At 46.5% G+C, this 21,057-nt stretch overlaps 2 protein-coding genes across 5 annotated transcripts in view; one reads left to right on the forward strand and one right to left on the reverse strand.

Annotated features, from left to right (window-relative positions):
- FKBP6 (FKBP prolyl isomerase family member 6 (inactive)) overlaps window positions 1-21,057 on the reverse strand; it is an 875,880-nt gene that overhangs the window by 707,716 nt on the left and 147,107 nt on the right. The gene's annotated exons all lie outside the window — the stretch shown is intronic.
- Window positions 1-21,057, forward strand: part of TRIM50 (tripartite motif containing 50) — a 271,952-nt gene that overhangs the window by 130,930 nt on the left and 119,965 nt on the right. For 3 of the 4 annotated variants that reach the window (XM_078679583.1, XM_078679584.1, XM_078679582.1), the window contains 3 exons: window positions 2,563-3,173; window positions 8,007-8,102; window positions 10,795-11,025. In XM_078679583.1, coding sequence (XP_078535709.1) covers window positions 2,769-3,173; window positions 8,007-8,102; window positions 10,795-11,025 — 732 coding nt within the window. In that variant the 5' untranslated portion in view covers window positions 2,563-2,768. The remainder of the gene's footprint in view (window positions 1-2,562; window positions 3,174-8,006; window positions 8,103-10,794; window positions 11,026-21,057) is intronic. The other variant, XM_078679585.1, reaches the window with a different exon arrangement.

The following is a 21,057-nucleotide window of genomic DNA, read 5'->3' on the forward strand; positions in this document are numbered from 1 at the left end:
CTTTGTTTAGAGGTTGTTGGTATTCCAGGAGGTATTCCTAAATGTAGATTACAATTCACCAGTGGAATTTCCTTCATTAAAGGGATGGAATAGTAAAGGAAATTCCACCAGTGGATTCTCCTTTGGTTTAAACTCTGCCTCCAGGCACAGGAGGACTTTCCATTACTGTATGCAGCAAAACAATAAAGGGGACACATAAGAATATAACATTAGTTATAGTACAAATAAATTCAAGGGGCAGAGGGACATGAAAGAGGCTGCCAGGAGAGAGCAAGACAGGATAAAAAGAGAAGGTTTGCAAGACAGAGAAATGGAATAAAACTTCAAGGAGAGTTACAAAATGATAGGAGGAATAAGGGCATGAGAGATATACAAATAACTGATGAGAGAGCCCACAGGGGAGAAATCAGAGCCAGAGAGAGGTGGATTTGTAGAGAAACAGAAAAAGACAGAGGGGAAATGTGAGAGACTGAGTGAAGCACATAGCTACAATGCGAGATACCAAGAAGAAGGAAATAAGTAGAGTATGAGAGAAAAAGGAAGACATAGAGAAAGGGGCAAAACGTGTTAGAGAGAATGAGTGAGGTGCACACAGAAAGTAAGAGGGGGTATCGAGACAGAAAGAATGAAAGGCATTTGAAGTGAATGCCAGCAGCTTTTCCAGATTCAAGTCAAGTCTCTACCCAATATACAAAACACATCAAACACAAAGTTGTATGCAATCCCCAAATACATGGGTTGCAGAGAAGTCCCTGACTGACAACCAAAAGAGGAAGACCCCTGGTTCCTTGAGGGCTAACAAAAGCCTCCAGACACAAAGGATGTGCATGATTCTCTTTCTCAAGGCCTGATATAATACAGGCTATTCTGCGATCTTTGGGGACGGAGCACAGACCTAGGCACCAACAGGTGACTAACACATTCAGGCACCCAAACAAGAGAAATGTATAGGCCTGAAGAAGAGGTGAGGAGACCTGTGGGTGAGTTGCAGTGGAATTATGGTGTGTCTAGTGGTGCGTCTAGTCTTGGCCAATGCTACGGACTCCACGAGTTTAGAAAACTTAACCTATCTGAGATTTCTTTCTGAATTACTTTCGATACTAAGCAATGTTTCATGAAAGGTCATTATCTACAAATATGGGACACTTTTTCTTTCAATCCTACTTTTGTTCCCAATCTGACCCTGCATTCCACATCCACTAACACCCTCCATTGGGGTGTGTGTGTGTGTGTGTGTATGTGTGTGGTCAGGGCGCCAAGTGTAGCGACACAACATTAGAACATGTTTGACAATGCTCAATATCACAGCAAGCAGCCCTCCAAGTTAGGTAGTGACCCCACCCCACCCTCTCCAGGAAGTAACGCACAAAACCCAGTCATTGGACCAAAGTTTGGGTATTATTTACAACACACTCTCAGTAGTACATGTGACGGACATATATACCTGACATCAGCTTGTCTAGGCCTAATGCATGCGTGGGTAATGGGCCACAGTGAGGCATCGGTTAGTAGTTTAAACACCCATACCTGTGGTGCATAAGGCCTCTCGCAGGCTAATCTTACAAGCCACTGCGTGGCACATAAAATGTTGGCTTTATTATAGCAAAACTATAAAACTTAAAAATAAAGGACAGCACATTTTAACCACATGTAACATATTTTATTTACTGTTTACACATAGGAAACATCATAGCTATAACTCAGGCATTGTATCTCATACATATGTACTTGTCTACATATGTTCTAGAGTAGTGGTTTTAGGATTGTTTGGGGTTGGAGTTTATGTGGGACTGTTTATGGCTAGGACATATGCATTATGGTTTATGGTTCACTAATATCCGTGTCAGACCCTGAAGCATGGGAATTCAAGGTTGAGTGAAGGGATTAGGGATGTGATGAAGGTTAGGGATGGATTTTACAGGTTAGTTTTATTGTTCAAGGTTGGAATTACCATTTAGGATTAAAGGTGATTCTTACGGTCTCATTCTACAAGCCATTGTATTTAGGGAGTTATGACCACATTTTGTAAATACTAATACCACTAAATGTGGTATTTCCTGGGGATTTACTGGGGATAATGAGGTAATGCCAAATGGTTCACCTATTCAAAACTGCAAAAGTCATAATATGCAGTTTTTTTCCTGCAGAAATTCCTCTAGATTTGGCTTGACAAAATTTGAATGGGCCATAAGAGGAGGGGTTAGGGGGGCGTGGGGTGGGAGCTGGAGTGTGGTAGTACAACACACATATCAATCATGATTAGGGCCAAAAACCCTATTTTTGCCCAATACGTAACTAATGTAGGGATTTGTGCATCAGGGAGAGGTTTTGTGTATGCGCAGGATTACATATATCTTTACAGAAGGGCTTACATCGAACACTCCAATTGTTCATTATGTTGTCCTTGCAACTTCTTGGCGGCGAGCATATTTGTTTGCTCTATTATACTTGTGAATCCATGTGTTCCAAACTGTGGAATCTGTCCTTAGGATTTACCAGCAGAAGCAAGAGATTTAATATGACCGCATCCCTACCTCAATTTAATCTCTGTTATTTGCACAGGTGCCGCACATCAATATTCAAGATGACGCTCTCTTATTCTGGAATGTTGTCGAGCTGTCTGGTGACTGCCTGAGAGGTTCTAATTCTAAAGCCAGAGTGATATTGCATCTCAAATCCAAACATAAGTAACCATTAAAGGGCACTAAAGAAGAAAAGAAGTGTCCTTTTCCACCGGTGTCCCTGTTAGCCCACCTCCAAGGGCCAGCATGGCACGTAAAATGAGCTTACCCGTCCTCGAGGACCAGCTGATGTGCCCCATCTGCCTGGAGGTCTTCAAAGAGCCACTGATGCTGCAGTGCGGGCACTCTTACTGCAAGAGCTGCCTCAGTTCCCTCTCCGGCGATGTGGACATCCAGTTCCTGTGCCCAGTATGCCGTCAAAAGGTCAGCTGCGCCAGCTCACCTCCTAATGTGACACTGGCCCGCATCATCGAAACTCTCCAAGCCTTGGAAGACTCTGATCTCAACAAGGAGTCCTGTCCCGACCACCACAACCCCTTGAGTCTGTACTGCGAGAAGGACTGCCAGGTCATCTGTGGGCTTTGCGGTACCATCGGCAGCCACAGGCAACACCAGATCACCCCCATCTCCAGCGTCTACGGAAGGATGAAGGTGAGACTTTGGGGTTGGTATGGAAATATGAATGTGTGCTTTGGGGTGGGTAAGGATGAACATATCTGCTCTAAAAACACCCGAGTACACACATCTCCTGCTCCTATATTTATGGGGAGCTGGGAAGAGGCTTGAGGTTGAACGTTCACAAAAAAAAACATTCACCAAATATACAAGACCATACACACCTTCAGTGTCTACCATTGGATGATGGTCAGATGGTTCAAGAGAGGAGATAATACACAAGCGATGCCAAATCACACTCTTCTCTATTGTGTACAGAAGGATGTAGGGAACCATCAGGAAGGTATAATGGAATGATAAATTCGGCATTAACCAAAACCACCTGAGTGAATAGATCTTCTGTGCATCTGAAGATGGACATTGGTAGGCTGTTGGGAGGGCATATGAGAAGATAACAAGAGTATTTACTAAAAACATCAGAAAACACACCTCTAGTGCCCATGGAAGTGTGTAGTTGAGGCTTTGTGGGATCATGGAGGACATCATAAAAAATCATAAGTACATAAACCAGCAGAAGGTGGGCAATGGCAGAAGAAGTGATTGTGCACAGCAAACACCAGACTGCACTCATCTACAGCGTTTGCGGAAGGATGAAGGTGATCCTGGGTGACAGAAGAGGGAACATACAGCAGTGACCAAAAACAGGGTCTCTCACCCACCTGCAGGATGAAGGTGGGGAGCAGGAGACAATGTTGCTTCAAGTTGCCACAGAGACATGTTTCCAGTCCTGGGCATTTCTGTTGTAAATCCTTGTCAGTAGTTGTGTCTCTCCAGTTGGGTCGTGGACACAACCCATGTCTACAACAGCCAGAACCAATAGGTTGTTGGATGAAAAACAAGATTGGAAGCATAGTGCTTTGACAACATGAGGCTAGATGGCAATCCCAGCAGGAGGGCATATCCCAAGCATTCACACATGACATCCAGTTATAGCCATTTTACGTGTCTGTTGGTAAGGTCATTCAGGAAGGGACGACAAAAATCTCATAGCATGGCCCGACAGCTGGAGAAATCAAAACCTAGCCAGCGTGAGGTGCCACCGGATTCATTGCATCTTTTGATCTGCTCCTTTTGCAACTCCACTAGTTTGCTGGAGATCACACATGGTTTAGGCGCTGCTATTATTAATGTAGGGGCATATTATCAAGAACGGCGTTAAAATTATCGCCGCTTTAGCAGCAGGAAACTGCAGCTAAAGCGGCGATAATGGGCTTGATAATATGCCCTTGTGAATTTCCATAGAAGCCCATGTTCACACCAGAACATGAGCTACTATGGGAATTCACAAGGGCATAGTATCAAGCCCATTATTGCCGCTTTAGCTGCAGTTTCCCGCCGCTAACGCAGCGATAATTTTAACACCGTTCTTGATATTATGCCCCCACTTTCGCCTCTTGGCTAATTTAGGAGAACTCTCCTTACCTCTGTACCAGCACCTCCTTCCTTTAGGTTAGTGTTGGCTGCCTGTGATTAGCAGCCAACACTAAGCTAAAGGAAGGAGGTTTGGGGCGGACCAGCTTCCTGTGATCCAATCTATTCAACCAGCTGAAAGAAACCATCCATATCAACGATAGAACTGCAGCTGCTCACCAGCTCCTATGCTGTCCTCACCAACAGCGTTCATGTGACCAGGTGGATTCCATGGAAAAGCAGACTCATGTGCTAGCACTACAAGAACAAGATAAGAATGAATAAAAATTTCCACTGCCTGCTTTTCTTTGTACCTTTCTAGAGTTGATAACGATAGGGCGGGCTTTGCACTTGTAAAATTCCTGCAGCAGGATTGCATGTCGCTGTATAGCGGTCGAAATGTCAACCTAAAATAATTTCACCCAGAACATCAACCACCATTATATCGTCACAGTTTAAGTATATATAGGCAAGTGTATATTTACTATTCTTAACTGCACATTACTTACCTTGAGGATATACTGGTAATCGATATTGTGAATGCACTATGTTTGTAGAGCAATATATCTACTGCAAAATAACGACCGCCCCAACATATACTAGAATTTAGAGTATTTAACGTTTAGCATTAAAATTTTACATTTCATAAAAAAATTACACAGCGATGACCGATTTACCCATAAAATGCAGACAAGTATACCCTCTCAATGACTATGAAGATGAAAATCCACACCTGTTCCTGCTGTGCTACTGCTTTAGTCTCCTGATTGTGTTTATAAAAAAAAAAAAAGGGCTGTGTGTGAGTGGTCACCTAATTCCACGGGCCACCTGAAAACCAAGGTTATGTCTACTTCGATTTTAGTGGATCCCAATTGAGTTCCAACAAAATTATATTTCATTGATGTAACTGTTTAAGGCCTCTTTGTGTCTCCGGCTGGCTGGGGGCAGCCATTTGTGGATATATCATGGTTGCACCTAAAGGTAACCACTGCAATCGCAGTGCATGCTGGGAGTAGGACAAGCCTGACTTGCCCAGTACCAACACCCCCCACCTCCAGGCAGTCAGGACTACTCAGTCGCTTCCCCATAGAGGAAGGAAAGAAGAAGCCAAAGCCTGATTGGCTGGCATCCAAACCTTGAACTACACAGCGACCAGATCTTTGTGAACCAGCACAGATGACTTTCTTTGCATCTGGATCTTTAAGCTGCTGGTTTCCAAAGCTGGGGTCGAACCATCAGCTCTGCCCAAAGCCCTGCAGTTCTCTCCTGGCTGTCTGGAAAACCTCAAGAGTTCACCGCAGATAATGGAGGAGCAGTGCCATGAAGCCCTCTACACTGGTTCCTAGAGACAGCAGAGGACCAAAAAAGTTAAATGACTTTGAGGCATAGACTTACATGACTCCCCTCTCCCAAAAAGGTATCTAAAACACTGGGTGCACTGTGGATTTTCAGGCTAACGTTCTATTGGGTAATTTGAAATGTCTTAATCGCATATCAATTTCATTATTGTTGGCTAGTTGGGAACAGAAAAGGACTGGATAAATGTAGCCAGCAACTATATTTCTGTTATTGCGATGTTAGGTATTTTCATTAAAGATGAGGAATAAGAGACAGCAGGATTACTGTAAGAATGTCAGTATAAAAACTGTGCAATGTTTACTCCTACTGAGGCGGATACATTCGAGACAGAAGTGGCAAGCATATTTTTCTGCAGTTGTCAACTAAGTTATCTTTCAATATATATCCTTAAAAATAAGTAATTTTCAACAACAATCTGCATTTACCCTAGTGGAGAATCTATTAATATCACCCCTCCACACTTGGTGGTATCTGCCAGTCTTAGCTGCAGTGTTCATGCACAGATCCCTCTCCCGCTGGCTACTGAATTCATGAAAGTAGAGCACAGTGTTTGTGCAGGATTAAATTTACCTATACACAAGCTCTATGCTCTAAGGAGAATGTTCAGTAACGAGAATTTGCTTGTAACTGAGACTCTTGAAATACATTTGTGACTTGAAAGAACAACTTGAACTAAGCTCCAAATAAAACAAACATTGAACCATTCTGTATGTAAGCGATTATGATAATTTTGAGGGAGTTCACCGAATTTTATGTTTATGTTGCCCAATTTGCCAACCTTGGAGGGAGGGATGACTGACTTGGCCTTGCAGCATTTGGGACTTGTGATCTGCAAGTCCCAGTAGATATCAGCGCTGTCATTTATCTCATTGTGCCAAGCTAGTCTCAGCTTTAACCTTAAGAAGAGTTGGGTCAAGAAGGACTGTAAAGAGGATACAGACAGGACTAGGTGAATATCCACAAAATCCTAGTAAAGATTACCCTTTCTGCATCAGGATGGCAGTTGGTAGCTATAAGAACCGATCGCATGTCTCTAATCTCAAAATAGCATTTCACCTCTCTGCCAGGCTATAGGTCCGACGGATAGACCATGGGCAATGACACTCAATCCTGAACCACTAAATTATGGTGTAGTCAGCATTTATATACTACCTTTCACCATTAATATGGCACTCTGGTGGTTGGTACTAGTTTGTGTTGGGTAATGTAAATGTAAAATGATTTAGAACTGGCTCTAGATCAATTTTTGTGAAGGGATATGATGAAAGACTTCTAAACCTAAAATGAGTTAGATGCAGCTAAAGGTCTTTGTAGAATGTTAGGTTTATGGATGGATGTGCTGAAGGACCTTGCTTTTCTTTGCTGATCTGGTTGTCCATTGCCCGGCCGATTCAGATTGTGTTTTTCTTTTTTTAAACAGCATTTTTAGCCAAGTAAATAGCTATTAAGCAATGTTATGCTCACAATGATGTTGTATGTTTATGCGAAGATTACCTGAATGAGTCTGTATATTAATGTGGTAGTAGTGGTAGGACTTTTAATGTTGTATTGGTAGCCCTTTGTCAGCCTTAAACATTTGGTTCCCTGGATGTGTCAGTAAGCAGGCTTTATGGGCTCTTATGAGCGTTTTTCTCTCCCAGAAAGGAAAATTATAACTGTAATTTTAAAGATGTTGTGTAGTGAGTAGTGTTGGTTGGAATGGGTGTTGTTCAATGGTAGCCATCAATGGCGCATAGGAAGTGTGTTGTGTCCATGTGGTGTGGGCTGTCTATTGTCTCCCAATGGGTGGTTGTGTAGTTTGTCTTAGATTTGGTACAGTATTAGCTGACTCAATGGTAAATTGTTGGTGACTCAGTGGATGTATTTGATGTTACAAGCAGGACAGTTTGGCATTTCAACAGAAGGGGAAGAGGGAGAAATTGGGAGGGAGAGAGTCCAAGAGAGTGTGCATGAGAAATGGAATGAAGTGTGTCTATGTCTGTCTGAATGTGTCTGTGTGCATATTTGGGCTTTTGACAAGGGTTTGTTGTGCCTTTCCAGGAGGAACTCTCCCTATTGATAAGAGAAGTGAAGACACAGAAGAATAACCTGGAAGAGCAGGTCAGCCGCCTCATAAACAACAAAACCCGGATTTCGGTGAGTGCCCTTCGTGTCCCTTAGTGAATACTTTGTTCTTAGAGGTTTTGCAAAATATTCTTTTGGGTCTTATTAGTGTCTGATCTGGTGCTGATAGTTTTGTTCTTTGGTGGTTGTCCTATTTATAGAGAGGTTGTACTTTAGGGTGTTACTTATTCCACTTGGGTTTTAACTGGTCTATGTTGGTGAAAGATTTTGTCCATACGGGTAGGGAAAATGTTAACCATGAACCAGAGTAGTTTTTTGTTTGCTATATATTCAAGCCAAGATGTGTGCTTTGCCAACATCAATACCAGAAGACAAATGCTGTGGAAGGTTTGAAATGAATGAGTTGAAGGGGTTTATGTTGAAGGGGATATACGGAAGTCTTGCAAGCCACCAACTGACATTCAACCCACATTTAAGAACAGCTTCTCGAAAAGTGTTATAAATTAAGGTGGGGGACTGGAAACAGTTGGCCAGATGTCCATTTGAACAAGTCAGTAAGGGCATATCTGTACCTGAGTGGTTAACTCATATTCATGCACTCTGCCATTGCTACATGCTTTGGCTCCGATGGTGAGCAGGAGACCAGCAGGGTTCAAGAATTGACAGTCTTTTTGTTTTCTGACTGGAGTTGCTGCTAAGACCATGCCCATTCAGAATCCTTCCTTGTTGAGGAAACCCATTTGAAAATAGCTTCATGCTGAGCACAGCACTGGTACTCAATATCTTCTGTAAGGTGGAACTGTAATACACAGAATTGGACTAATATGCGGACAGACTGGACTGAACCGGTTGGAGTAGTGTTGCTATATCGCTTAATGCACACCTGTCACCATCTGTTTTTTAAATGAAAGCCCAGAACTGATTACTTGGTGACTCCCCCGGACTAACACGATATGGAAGCCCTGGGATGGAGCATTTTTATTTAGTCCTTTCCTGCACTGGCAGTATACACAAAGTCCCGCCTTGCAGAAGGTCACAATGAGCATGACCATATGTTGTGTCTTCACTTTTGGGTTATTGAACTTCGTGGCTAACAAACTCAAAAGTTCCAAGGTTCATTATGTAGAGTTGAAGGCTGGTAGGCGAGGGGGTGAACACAGTAGGGCATTGGGAGTTGCCTTGTCAAGGAATCCAAGAGATACAGCCATCATCGCCGGTCGAAATCCAGTCTTGAGTACCGTGTTACAACAAATTCCTGCCAAAAAGTTCCAGTGATTTTGGAAGCCATCTTAAAATGGATTTACTGCGGCTAGTGGCCATTTAAGTTGGGAAGTCGAATTTACTCTTTATTCTCCAGAAGTAAATATCAAGGATTGCTATTAAGTTTGTGATTTTATTTTGGGTAATGCAATCCATAAATCCTCCACTGCCTTTTCTACAATCACCTGGAGAACCGCCAATTGCATGGATAGAGTGGTTCAGTGCTTTCAACGCTTTTCTTGGAGCCATTAATGGGTTTAATTCAACCCTGACTGGAAAAAATGGTAGTGGAAACATTCGTTAGGCATGTAAGGTTAAGAGATGTTTGAGCATCTTCCAACATTCACACCTGATGACGATGAAAAAGATATGGATGTATACGAAGAAACTGTCAAAAGATTACAAAAACATTTCTTCAAGCCACCTAACCTGGTTGTCAGGAGACATACATTATTTTCTAGAGAGCACAGTGCCTCTGAAACAATTGACATGTATGTAGCATCACTAGCGGCCAAGTCTGAATTTGGGAAATTCACTCACCAACTCCTTAGAGATCAATTAGTCACCAGATGTTATAATAAAACAATACAGGAAAGATTATTGACATACAAGAACACTTCCCTAAATCACGATCAAGGCGTCCTTACTGAAACACGTGGACCTTGTTTGTTTTGAGCGTTGGACCGTTTGCTATAAACAAATCCTGATTGAAATTTTTGCAACACTTGGTTGGTGTGTCACCTTTTCTGTTCGCAAATCATCGACGGACTTCATAAAGGTGGCGTTATACAAATGTTGCAATAAAATACAGTGTGATAAACAGCAAAAGGAAGTGAGTCACAGCATTGTAGCAGCATGCAGAAAACAATGATGTGAAGGCCTGGGGCCCCAGAGCCTTTTGCTGCTGTGTCTGTGACATTGCCTTTGTCCTTGATGTAAAGATAACAAGTAGGAAAACACATTTGTCATGACTGGCTTGCCACAGTACAAATATTTGCAGTGGAATGTGTTCTCTATGAGCCATGGCTTTAGCTTTAGTTGAAATTTGTGTTTACTTTTATTCAATGCTTCCCTCCAAATGTTAGAATGTACTCACTCAATACCACAATCAGGAAAGGAATGAGAAGAAAAGTAAGGTGAGAGAGAGAGTGTGAGAGTGACTAAACATGTACAGTAGAATATTGCCTTTCTTGTTTGTGTACCAGGAAAACATTAATTCAAAACATAAGGGATGTGTTCAATATCAAGATTTCGTATATAAACACTGGCTGCTTAAGAGGGAAACATCGGAGAAATTATGGCAACTTTACATTATAGCTCTCAGAAGGACATTTGAGGTTAGACTCAAAGATCCGTTTGTCTCTCTACTATTTCAACTTTCAGATCAAGTTAACTCAAGGGTTCTATGGCTATAATATGTGAGTGGGACATTTAAGTCCAGCCGAAGACCGATATTAAGTACAGAGATCATAGCTATTTACACTGTGTTTTTTTTTTTTTACAGAACGAGTCTGATGCCTTCAAGTTTGTGATCCAGAAAGAGTTCCAGGAGCTTCACAAGTACATTGAGGATGAAGAGGCTCACTTCCTGAAGACCATGGCGAGGAAGAGCTCAAACCTCATTGCCTCCATTGAAGCCCAGGCTCAACAGATAACAGAGACTCTCAAGTACTTTGAAAACATTGAAGGCTCATTGGAGAACCTTAACAACGAGAACAACTTAGACTTCATTCGGGTAAGCTCAAACTCCTACTTTTATTTCAAGCTCATTATTTTTTTTATATAACTTTATATTGATGTTATGTTATGTTATGTTATAGTGGTTTTTGTAGCGCGCACTGTTACTCATGAGTGTCCTGGCGTGGAAGAGATCAAGTAGGGCAGCATGGAGTTAGTAAATCATGCTAAACAGGTGCGTTTTTAGCTGCTTCTTAAAGATCCGAAACTCCGTAATGTGTTGGAGATCAGCGGGGAGTAAATTCCAGGCTACCGCCGCTTTGACCGAAAGAGATTTGCCTCCCAATCGAACTCTGCGGAAGCGAGGGACCACCATCCGGAGTTGTGCCGCTGAGCGCAAGAGGCGTTTAGGGACGTAGAAGGCAAAACGCTTCCTAAGGTAAATGGGGCACAGTCCATGTAGCGCTCTGTGGGCCAATGTAAGTGCTTTAAACTGCACCCTCTGTACTACCGGAAGCCAGTGCAGTTCCCGTAGGTACAGACGCGCACTAGAACGCGTTGGGGCATTGAAAAGGAGCTTAGCTGCAGCATTTTGAAGAATTTGAAGCCTGTGCAGCAAATAGGCTGGCAGCCCCAGAAACAAAGCATTGGCATAATCAAGTCTTGAAACAATCAGGGCGCGGGTTACCATCTCTTTCGCCGCCCTCGGGAGCAGGGGAAAAAACTTCCTGGGCATTTTGAGGGTCCCGAAACAAATACCCGTGAGCTTTTTTATATGATCGGAGAAGCTGTGGTCCTCGCTAAACCAGATACCCAGATTCTTAGCTGGCCCTGATTTAGGAACCGGGCAGGGAAAGCCCAGAGGCCACACACGAGTCCTAAAGTCCTCCAGAAACTGGCCGTAGAGATGAACCTCCGACTTATCCTCATTGCATTTGAGGGAAGCCTCGGCCAACCATTGAAAAACCGAGGCTAAGCATAGTTGTGCCCTGTCGGTGTTCAAGGTAGCATCATTCCAGGTAAAGAGTAACTGCGTATCACCTGCGTACGCGATCACCTTAGCCCCCAATTCCTCGGCCAGGTAGACAAGTGGCGTCAGGTAGATATTAAAGAGAAGGGGGCTAAGGTTCGATCCCTTTGGCAGCCCTGTCTCCAAATTCCTGACCGATGAGGAACATGGGGCCATGCGGACCTGTTGAGAGCGAGAGTCCAGAAAGGATTTAATCCATTGCCAGACCAGACCCGAAATTCCTACAGCAGATAGTCTGTCAAGAAGCCTCTGGTGGGGCACCGTATTGAAGGCGGCAGAGAGGTCAAGTAAGATCAGGGCAGCTCTGCCGCCCCCGTCTAGACACTCTCTGATAGCCTCCGACATCTCCACCAGGGCAGTCTCTGTGCTGTAGGAAGATCTGAAGCCTGACTGTGCTGGGCGGAGAGCCCCCGAAGGACTCAACGAAAGCCTCAAGCTGCTGGAAGACCACCTTTTCACATACCTTAGCAAGTGCAGGGAGCAGTGAGATCGGTCGATAGTTAGCCGGCTGCAGGGGGTCATGGGTAGGTTTCTTCAGGAGGGGAAGAAGTTTAGCACGTTTCCATTTAGTAGGAACGTATCCCAACTGAAGTGAGGAATTGACCAAATCCACTACTGCTGGGCAGACTACCTCAGCTACACCCGCTAGGACTTGCGCAGGGCAGGGGTCTGCTGAGGAACCAGACTTGAGGGCCTGCAAGAGGGCCAGTACATCCGCCTCTGTGGTGGGTAGGAAAGATGAAAACACAACAGAACCTACTCGAGGAATTAACAGGGGATTCAAGGAGGGGATCTCATTGTGCCTAGCTACAGAGCCTACACTCACTTGAATCTTGGCAATTTTGTCAATGAAAAAGGACGAGAGCTCTTCACACCACTCGTTAGATATGGGTAGTGTGCTTTGTTCCGCACAGGGGGAAAGAAAACTCCGCACAATTGCGAAGATTTCCTTGCTATTATTCAAGGCCAGCATAATCCTCCCAGTGAAGTAATCGCTCTTAGCCTTTCTAATGGCTGTGTAAAATTCTCTCTGTACTAATCGCAGGGCCACCTTGGCAGACGCACCATAGTTCTGTCGCCAGCAGCGCTCCAACCTTTTGCAGCCATGTTTCAGATCCCTAAGAGTGGAAGAGTACCATGGCTGCGAGGGAAGAGAGCGCTGGGTGCTGCTCAATTGATGACAGCTTAATTACATTATAAACATCACATAATTTGTGCACTGAGTCTACGACAATCATAGTTTGGGAAACACAGTTTCTCACTCAGTGCTTGGTACATTAATGGGTCAGTCTGTCACTTTTTTCGGAAGTCTCTGGCTCCTCAAGGGAATGCGGGGGAGGAAGAAAGGGTGGAGCACAACTATTCTCTCTATATTCATTCCATTTGCCGCATATGTGTGTCCATTCTTTTGGGTAGCCCCTGGATACATACAGTTTGTTCCCTGAACATGCACCAATCCATGTCTTTCTTCCATTCATTTACTGTTGGTACCCTCTCCGCCCCCCACATTCTTGCAATGTTCTGCTTGGCAACCATCTGACCCAACGTTGCCCTTGTTTTCTCTCTGCTGCCTAGGTCTGGTGGCGACCATATATTTATCAGGCACGTGTTTGCCTCAGGCACAAGACTCACTCCCAGAGTTTCCTCCATACTCTGGAATACTTCTTTCCAAAACCCACTGATGTGGGTACACTCCAACATTATATGTAGAAACGTGCCTTCCAGGCCACACTGCCACCTGCAGCTAGAGTCTTCCCTGTACCCCATCTTAACAAGTGCAGGCCCTGAGAATTATATTCTGTGTAGAATTTTTAACTGTACAAATTTTAGTCTGGAAGAAATTGCGACTTCTCTGGGTGAGGCCAATGCCTCTAGCCAGTCATCATCTTCTAGCTCCGATAATTCATTTTCCCATTTTCTACGGAGTTGTGGAAGGGGGGCCTGGGGAGTGGTTAATCAATTTTAGGTATGTCATTGATATTGCTTTTTTAGGCATATATTTGTCAAAGAGTCTATCCTCCAGCGGCGAGGCCTCAGGGGGGTGTCCATCCACTTGGGATATCTGCTTGCAGAGCATGCCACACCTGTAGGTACCTAAATCTTTCTGTATTTGCCAATTCATATTTGTGTTGCAGAAGCGAAAAGGATATTACTTTCCCTTTTCTCCATGAATCGCCCACCCGAGATATTCCTATAATATCCCAACTATTGAAGTCTTTAGTCTTCCTTAGTGAACCCAGTTCTTCTGAGACCCACAGTGGGATGGCTTGTGTAATTTTGTTTGTCCATCTATGAGCCATATGCCACACTTGAACAGAGTGTCTCGTGGGTCCCGTCAGTTGTGGTTTTGTGGGCCTTGAATAAAGTGCCCTTACATAAGTTCCCCCGGTAAGAGCCATCTGTCCATTTTATATCCTGGGTCATCTTGAGGTCGGTGAGTATAATGGTTGATGGCCGCCAACCGGGCGGCCCAATAATATTTCTTAATATCCGGGAGCACAATTCTGCCATCATACTACCCTCTCACTAGCTTTGGGAACGATATTCAAGGCGGACCATTAACCCAAAGTAGCGCCCTCTGTTCAGTTTCTATGGCCACAAAGTAAATTGTGGGCACAGGATTAGGTGAGTTGTGCACGACATATAAGAAGTGTGGTAAAGACATCGTTTTAAACAGTGCCACTCTACCTAATAATGATGGAGGGAGAGTCTTCCAGTGTTCTACGTCGTTTCTTAGCCACTGTAGCGGTGGCAGATGGCTTCCTCCACCTGCAACCCTTGGGCAGGGGAGGAAAGCTCCCCCTCAGTACAAATATAAGTGATGTCATCCATTTAATAGTATAACCCGAATATGTGCCAGAATTTGTGAATATATTAAGAACCCTGTGTATCGATCTCCCAGGTGACACCAAATACAACAAAATATCATCTGCGTAAAGGGAGATACGGTCTTCCCACTCCTCTGACCATCTTAAGCCCCTGATAATGGGGTCTTTACGGATCCATGCTGCTAGGGGTTCCAGTGTCAATGCAAATAGCAGTGGTGACAAGTGGCAGCTTTGTCGGGTCCCACTGTAAAGGGAAAAGACGTCTAATTTTTTGTTATTCACGACTACTTGAACCAATGGGTCAGTGTATAAGAGTTGTACCCAACTGGTGAAGTTGGGGCCAAATCCAAGTTTTTCCAGGACGGCAAAAAGGTAGGGCCACTCAATGGTATCAAACGCCATGGTGGCATCTAAGGATACCACCACCCTATCTTCTCTCAAACTGTCCACCCTTCCCATGACCCCGTGAAGTTGGCGAGGATTTAGTGATGTGTTCCTGGACGGCATAAAGCCCGATTGGTCAGGGTGAACCAATCCAGAGATGACCTGGATCAGACGGGAGGCCAACAATTGTGCTAATATTTTGACCTCGGCATTCAACAAAGAGATGGGTCGACATGAGGAGCATTTGTTTTTGAGTTGGCCTTCTTTATGTATGATGACCAGTGTGGCTATTCTCTTGAGGAAACTAGCCCTTCTCTCGGCTCTCCTCCCTCATACCTGGTTTTAAGGTAAGGGGCGATTTTGTCGGATTTTAATTTTTATAACTCAATTGGGAGGCCATTCAGACCCATCGCCTTTCCGGATTGGAGGCCTCATTATTCATGAGGTCACTTTCCAGTAATGCCATATCATCTTTTGATAGCATCGGGAGTATAATTTCCGACAATAGGGCCCTCAATTCTTCCTCATGTCGAATAGCATAAGATTCATATATTAGCCGATAGTGTTTCGCAAATTCGTCTGCTATTTCCTGTGTATCTGAAAGAGTTTCTCCAGTGTCTACTAGTAGCTCTGTAACTAGGCGGTTTGCATGTTCCCTTCTATCAAGCCATGCCATCAATTTCCCAGCTCTGTTGCCGAGCTTGTGTACTCTACCGAGTATATCTCAACGTAACGTTTTTGCAATGTCTGTAGCCAAGCTTCTATATTCTTCTTTCTTAAGGATGAGAATGTATGTCATGTCCTGCATCCCAGTTCTCGTTAGGTCCCCTTCTAGTTGCAGGATTTCCTCATCTGACAAGATCTGCGTTTTTCTCCTTACGTGCCTGTGGAGTGTGGGGGTGTGCGGGCCGGAATAACAGGCGTGGAGGCCGGAGGTATTGTGCTATGGTTAGCTTGAGTTTTATTAAGTATAACAAAGTCAAACTCTTGGGCGCGGTGGTTAGACACAGTCCTTGTGGGTCGGGATGGTTCCTAGTGAGGAGGGTCCGCAGGCGAGAACACAAGCAGGATGTCCACAGCAGGGCTGGTGTGCTTCTTCCGGGTTGCGGGTCTTGGGCGTCCCTCGGAGATAATGGAAAGAGACACAGGGCAGTTAGTTCCAATAGACGCGGAACTTGGTCGACTGACACCGGCACCGGGAGTGTGAGGGCGGAAATAGACCGTGAGGGAGGGCGGTAGGGCAGGGGAAGACGGGAAAGATAAGACAGGATGCAGGGACAGGGTGAAAAAAGGGGGAGTTGGATGGGCGATAATGTACAGTGGAGGGTGTTTATAATATACAGTGGTGTGTGCGTGACTTCTGTGCATGCAGTACAGATTTACACTAATTACACTATCTACACGGGGAGGGGGAAACACGGAGAATGGTAACGGGTTACTCACGTGCCCCGCCGTAACTCTCATCCGAGTTACGGCCGCTTTCCAGCCGCCTCCTGAGGTTGCCACCAGTCCTCGCACCAAACGTCTTCCTCTTCCTCCTTCTCTCGCCTCGTCCTCTCTCCTACAGACTCCGCTGTCGGTCCTCCGCGTCTCGCCAACTCCTGCCACGAGTCCACCGCTGGGAACCCTGTCTCCCCGGCGTCGCTGGCTTTTCTATCATCCGGCCGGGTTCCTGGAGAACAGCTTCCGGGGTCAGGCGGGGTCACTTCCGGTCCGTCGGTAGCCGGCGCGCTTCCGGGGTCAATCCAGGTCGCTTCCGGTCCGCTGTGTTCCGGTGATGCTGTCGGCGCCTGCAGGGAGACAGAGAGAGGGGTAGCCGGTTTTGGCGGCAGGTTAGTGATGCCGCCCGTATGGGCGTTCCTACTGTAGCGCTGAGCCCGGGAAGGAAGGGGCGTCCCTTTACATCCCCTTTCCCTGGGATTGTTTCTTGTAGGGGTTGGGGAAGGGGGATACCGGGAGAGGTAGTCTGCATTTCCCTGGTCTCGCCCTTTTCGGTGCAGTGTTCGAAAGCGATAGGGTTGGAGAGAGAGAAACCACCTGAGTACCCGATCATTATTACCCCGGTTCCTTGCCATCCATTCCAGAGGGGCGTGATCTGTGTATAGTATGAATTCCCGCCCCTCCAGGTAATATCGGAGGCTTTCTACTGCCCATTTAATGGCGAGTGCCTCCTTTTCAATCACTGAATAGTTGTTCTCTCGGGGAAACAGTTTCCTACTGAGGTATAGGATAGGTTTTTCAGCTCCCTCTGCGTCTTTTTGGGACAGCACCGCCCCCAAACCCTGGTCAGACGCGTCGGTTTGCAGTATGAAGGGCTGTGTATAGTCTGGACTCATCAGTACAGGCTCGGTTATTAGGGAACGTTTGAGGAGGTGAAAGGCATGCAACAACATGGGGGTTGGGTGTTTGAGGATTTCTTCTGTTTTCGTTGTTTTCTTCAGGAGATCCGTCAGGGGGGCTGCTGTATGGGAGAAGTTGGGAATAAACCTCCTGTAGTAACCCAACATCCCCAGGAAGGCACGGAGGTCTCTACGGGTTTGGGGAAAAGGTATGGCTTGGATAACCTTGATCTTACTGTCCTGTGGACGGATGTGCCCCTCACCTAGCAGGTACCCTAAATACTTCACACTCTGGGCCGCCAATGTGGTCTTGGCGGGGTTGATGGTGAAGCCGGCGGTCCCTAGGGAGGTGACAATCGACCGCACATGGGACAGGTGTTGTTCCCAGGTATCGCTATAAATGACTATGTCGTCTAGGTAAGCGCCTGAGTAGCGGGAGTGGGGTTGTAGGACCTGGTTCATGGCCCTTTGAAATGTCGCCGGGGCGCCGTGAAGGCCGAAGGGCATAACTTTAAACTGGAACAAGCCCTCGGGGGTGGAAAAGGCGGTCTTGTGCTTGTCTTCTGCTCTCAAGGGGATCTGCCAGTATCCCTTGCAGAGATCAAGGGTACTTATATATTTGGCCCTGCCGATGCGTTCGACCATCTCGTCGACACGTGGAAGGGGGTATGAGTCGAAGGCTGAGATCTTGTTCACCTCCCTGAAGTCAATACAAAATCTGGTGGAGCCATCGGGTTTTGGGACCAAGACGATGGGCGAGTTCCAGCTGCTGCAGGAGGGCTCTATGATGCCCATTCTCAGCATCTGATTGGTTTCCTCTTTTATGATAGCCCTTCGGGCTTCCGGGATACGGTATGGTCGTTGTCTGACCACTCTCCCGGGTTCCGTATGGATGGCGTGCTCCACTACCGTGGTGTGTCCTGGCAAGGTTGAAAACACTGCTTGCACTGGTGACAATGACTGGCACAGGTCCTGTTTCATGCACTCCGATAACCCTTCATCATAGCAGCACTCAAACGGGAGGGGGCTAACACCAGACAAAACGGGACGGGCCCCTCCCATTTCTTTAAGAGGTTGATGTGGTATATTTGGGCGGACCCCCGGTTGACATCCGTTTGGACTTCGTACGTGACCGGAGTCACTTGTCTTGTGACCGTGAACGGACCCTGCCATTTCCCCAGTAACTTATGGTCCGAGGAAGGAAGGAGCAACAGTACTAGGTCCCCGGGAACGAAGGACCGGGGTTTGGTTCCCTTGTCGTATTGTTGTTTTTGTGAGGTTTGGGCGGCCAGCAGGTTCTGTCTTACAATCTCTCTGATTTCACCTAAATGCGTTTTCAGGTTGTTGACATATTCGGGGAGAGGACGGGTCCGGTCTGGCTCGGCTTCCCAGGCCTCCCGAGCCATGTCTAAAAGAGTCCGGGGGGCCGACCATACAGCAGTTCGTAGGGCGAATAACCCGTGCTGCTTTGTGCTTTGCACCGAATGGCAAAGAGGGCCAACGGAAGCATCTCCTCCCACCTTCTGCTTTCGAGGCCCAAAAGTTTTTTCAAGGTGGTCTTTAGCGTGGCGTTATAACGTTCCACCAAGCCGTCAGTCTGGGGGTGGTAGGCGGAAGTCCTTATCTGTTTAATCCCCAGAGTAGAACAGACTTGGCGCATAAGAGAGGAGACAAAGGGCGTGCCTTGATCGGTCAAGATCTCCCGTGGAAAGCCCACCCTAGAAAAAATGGAAAGGAGAGCCTTAGCAATGTTCTGGGTGGTTGGTTGACGGAGAGGCACCGCTTCCGGGAATCGCGTGGCGTAATCCACTAGCACCAAGGCATACCTACAGCCGCTTTTGGAGGGTAACAGGGGGCCTATAATGTCCATACCGACCCTGGTGAAGGGGACATCAATCAGAGGGAGGGGTTGGAGGGGTGCCTGCGGTGGCCGGTACCGGCTGGTCTTTTGGCACACCGGGCATTCCCGACAGTAACGTTTGATCTGGGCATACACGCCTGGCCAGTAAAACTTCTCCAAAATCGCCTCTCCCGTCTTTACGTCACTGAAATGTCCTCCCAGCAGATGGCTGTGTGCCAGAAACAGCACCTTCTCTTGAAACAACCCCGGGATAACCAATTGAGAGGGAGCCTGGGTTCCCCCCTTCCGATACAAAAGTCCATTCCTTATGAAGAAGTGAGGACCTACTTGTAAGGGGTCTTCGTTGGGTAGCGCACGACCCCAGGCTTCCTGCAGTACGGGATCCTCTTGCTGAGTTGCACGGAATTCTCGGTCGGTTTCCCACGGATGAGGGTCTACCTGTATGGGGCAGGCCAGGGCGAATCCCCTCTTCTCTTTTTTTCTCTGGGCTTTGGTCTTTAGGGGTTTGTGATTCTCCCATGAAGCAGGGGTGTCATGGGAGAATGGGGCCTCCGCCCACCATTTCTTCAGGGACTCTGTGGTGTCCTGTAGGAGAAGAGGTAGACCGCTGTAGTCGCTCCCCAGAATAGCCTGTTCGGGTAAGTTGGGTATCAACCCGACTGTCAGCAGGGTTCCTGAGTCGGTTGGATGCTGCACCCGTACTTGTGCCGTTGGATAGCTTTTCGTGTCTCCGTGGACGCACCTGATGGCCACCGATCCTGTCACGGGTCCCACTGCATGGGGTAGTTCTTGTGGACGTAGAACACTATGGCGACACCCTGTGTCTGCGAGCGCCATCATTCTGTGACCTTCGATTTGTACCGGACATCGGAAGGGTGGAGGGGTTGTTTCTGTGGTGAGACACACATAATTCCTGGTTACTCCTATCTCCATGGGTTCCTCCTTCTGGGGGCATATGCGGGCTATGTGCCCGTATCCACCACAGTGATAACATTGTGGACCCGGATGTGGTGGTCTCGGTATGACAGGGTAGGGCATCAAAGGGGCTGGCTCTGGTTTCCGGACCACCGGAGGGGGTCTTGTTGGTCGGAGAGGGTTGCCACGGGTTAGGTGGGTGGGGTGTTCTTCCTTCGCCCGCTGGGATTCCTGGGCTCGATTGTAGGCACTGGCTATTTCGACAGCGCTGTCGAGAGTCAACCGGGCGTGTTGGCGGACCCACTTCTGTGTGGTGGGATGCAGGGAAGCTAGGTATTGTTCGAGGTATATCTTGGACATTATTTCTGCCTTGCTGGAAGACTCCGGCTTTAGCCATCGGTCGGCCAAGTCTTGTATACGGTATGACAACGCCCTGGGATTTTCTTGCGGTCCCTCCTTGGCCTGACGGAGCCGCACCCTGTATGTTTCATCGTCTATTCCCAGACGTTCCAATATGCACTTCTTGATGTCAGCATATGGGGTTTGTCCCTGTATGTTTGCTTGCTGATATGCTGCTTGCAATTCACCGGTCAGCAGGGGACCGAGATAATGACCCCAACGATCCGCGGGCCAGGCAGCGGCCTGTGCGAGGCGTTCAAAATTGGTGAAAAAAAAGTCGGGATCCTCGCCAGCCACATATTTTTGCAGGACTACAGAGGGAAGAGAGGCCATG

The sequence above is a fragment of the Lissotriton helveticus genome, chromosome 3_1 (assembly GCF_964261635.1).
Source record: "Lissotriton helveticus chromosome 3_1, aLisHel1.1, whole genome shotgun sequence".
In the NCBI taxonomy this organism is placed as follows: Eukaryota; Metazoa; Chordata; class Amphibia; order Caudata; family Salamandridae; genus Lissotriton; species Lissotriton helveticus.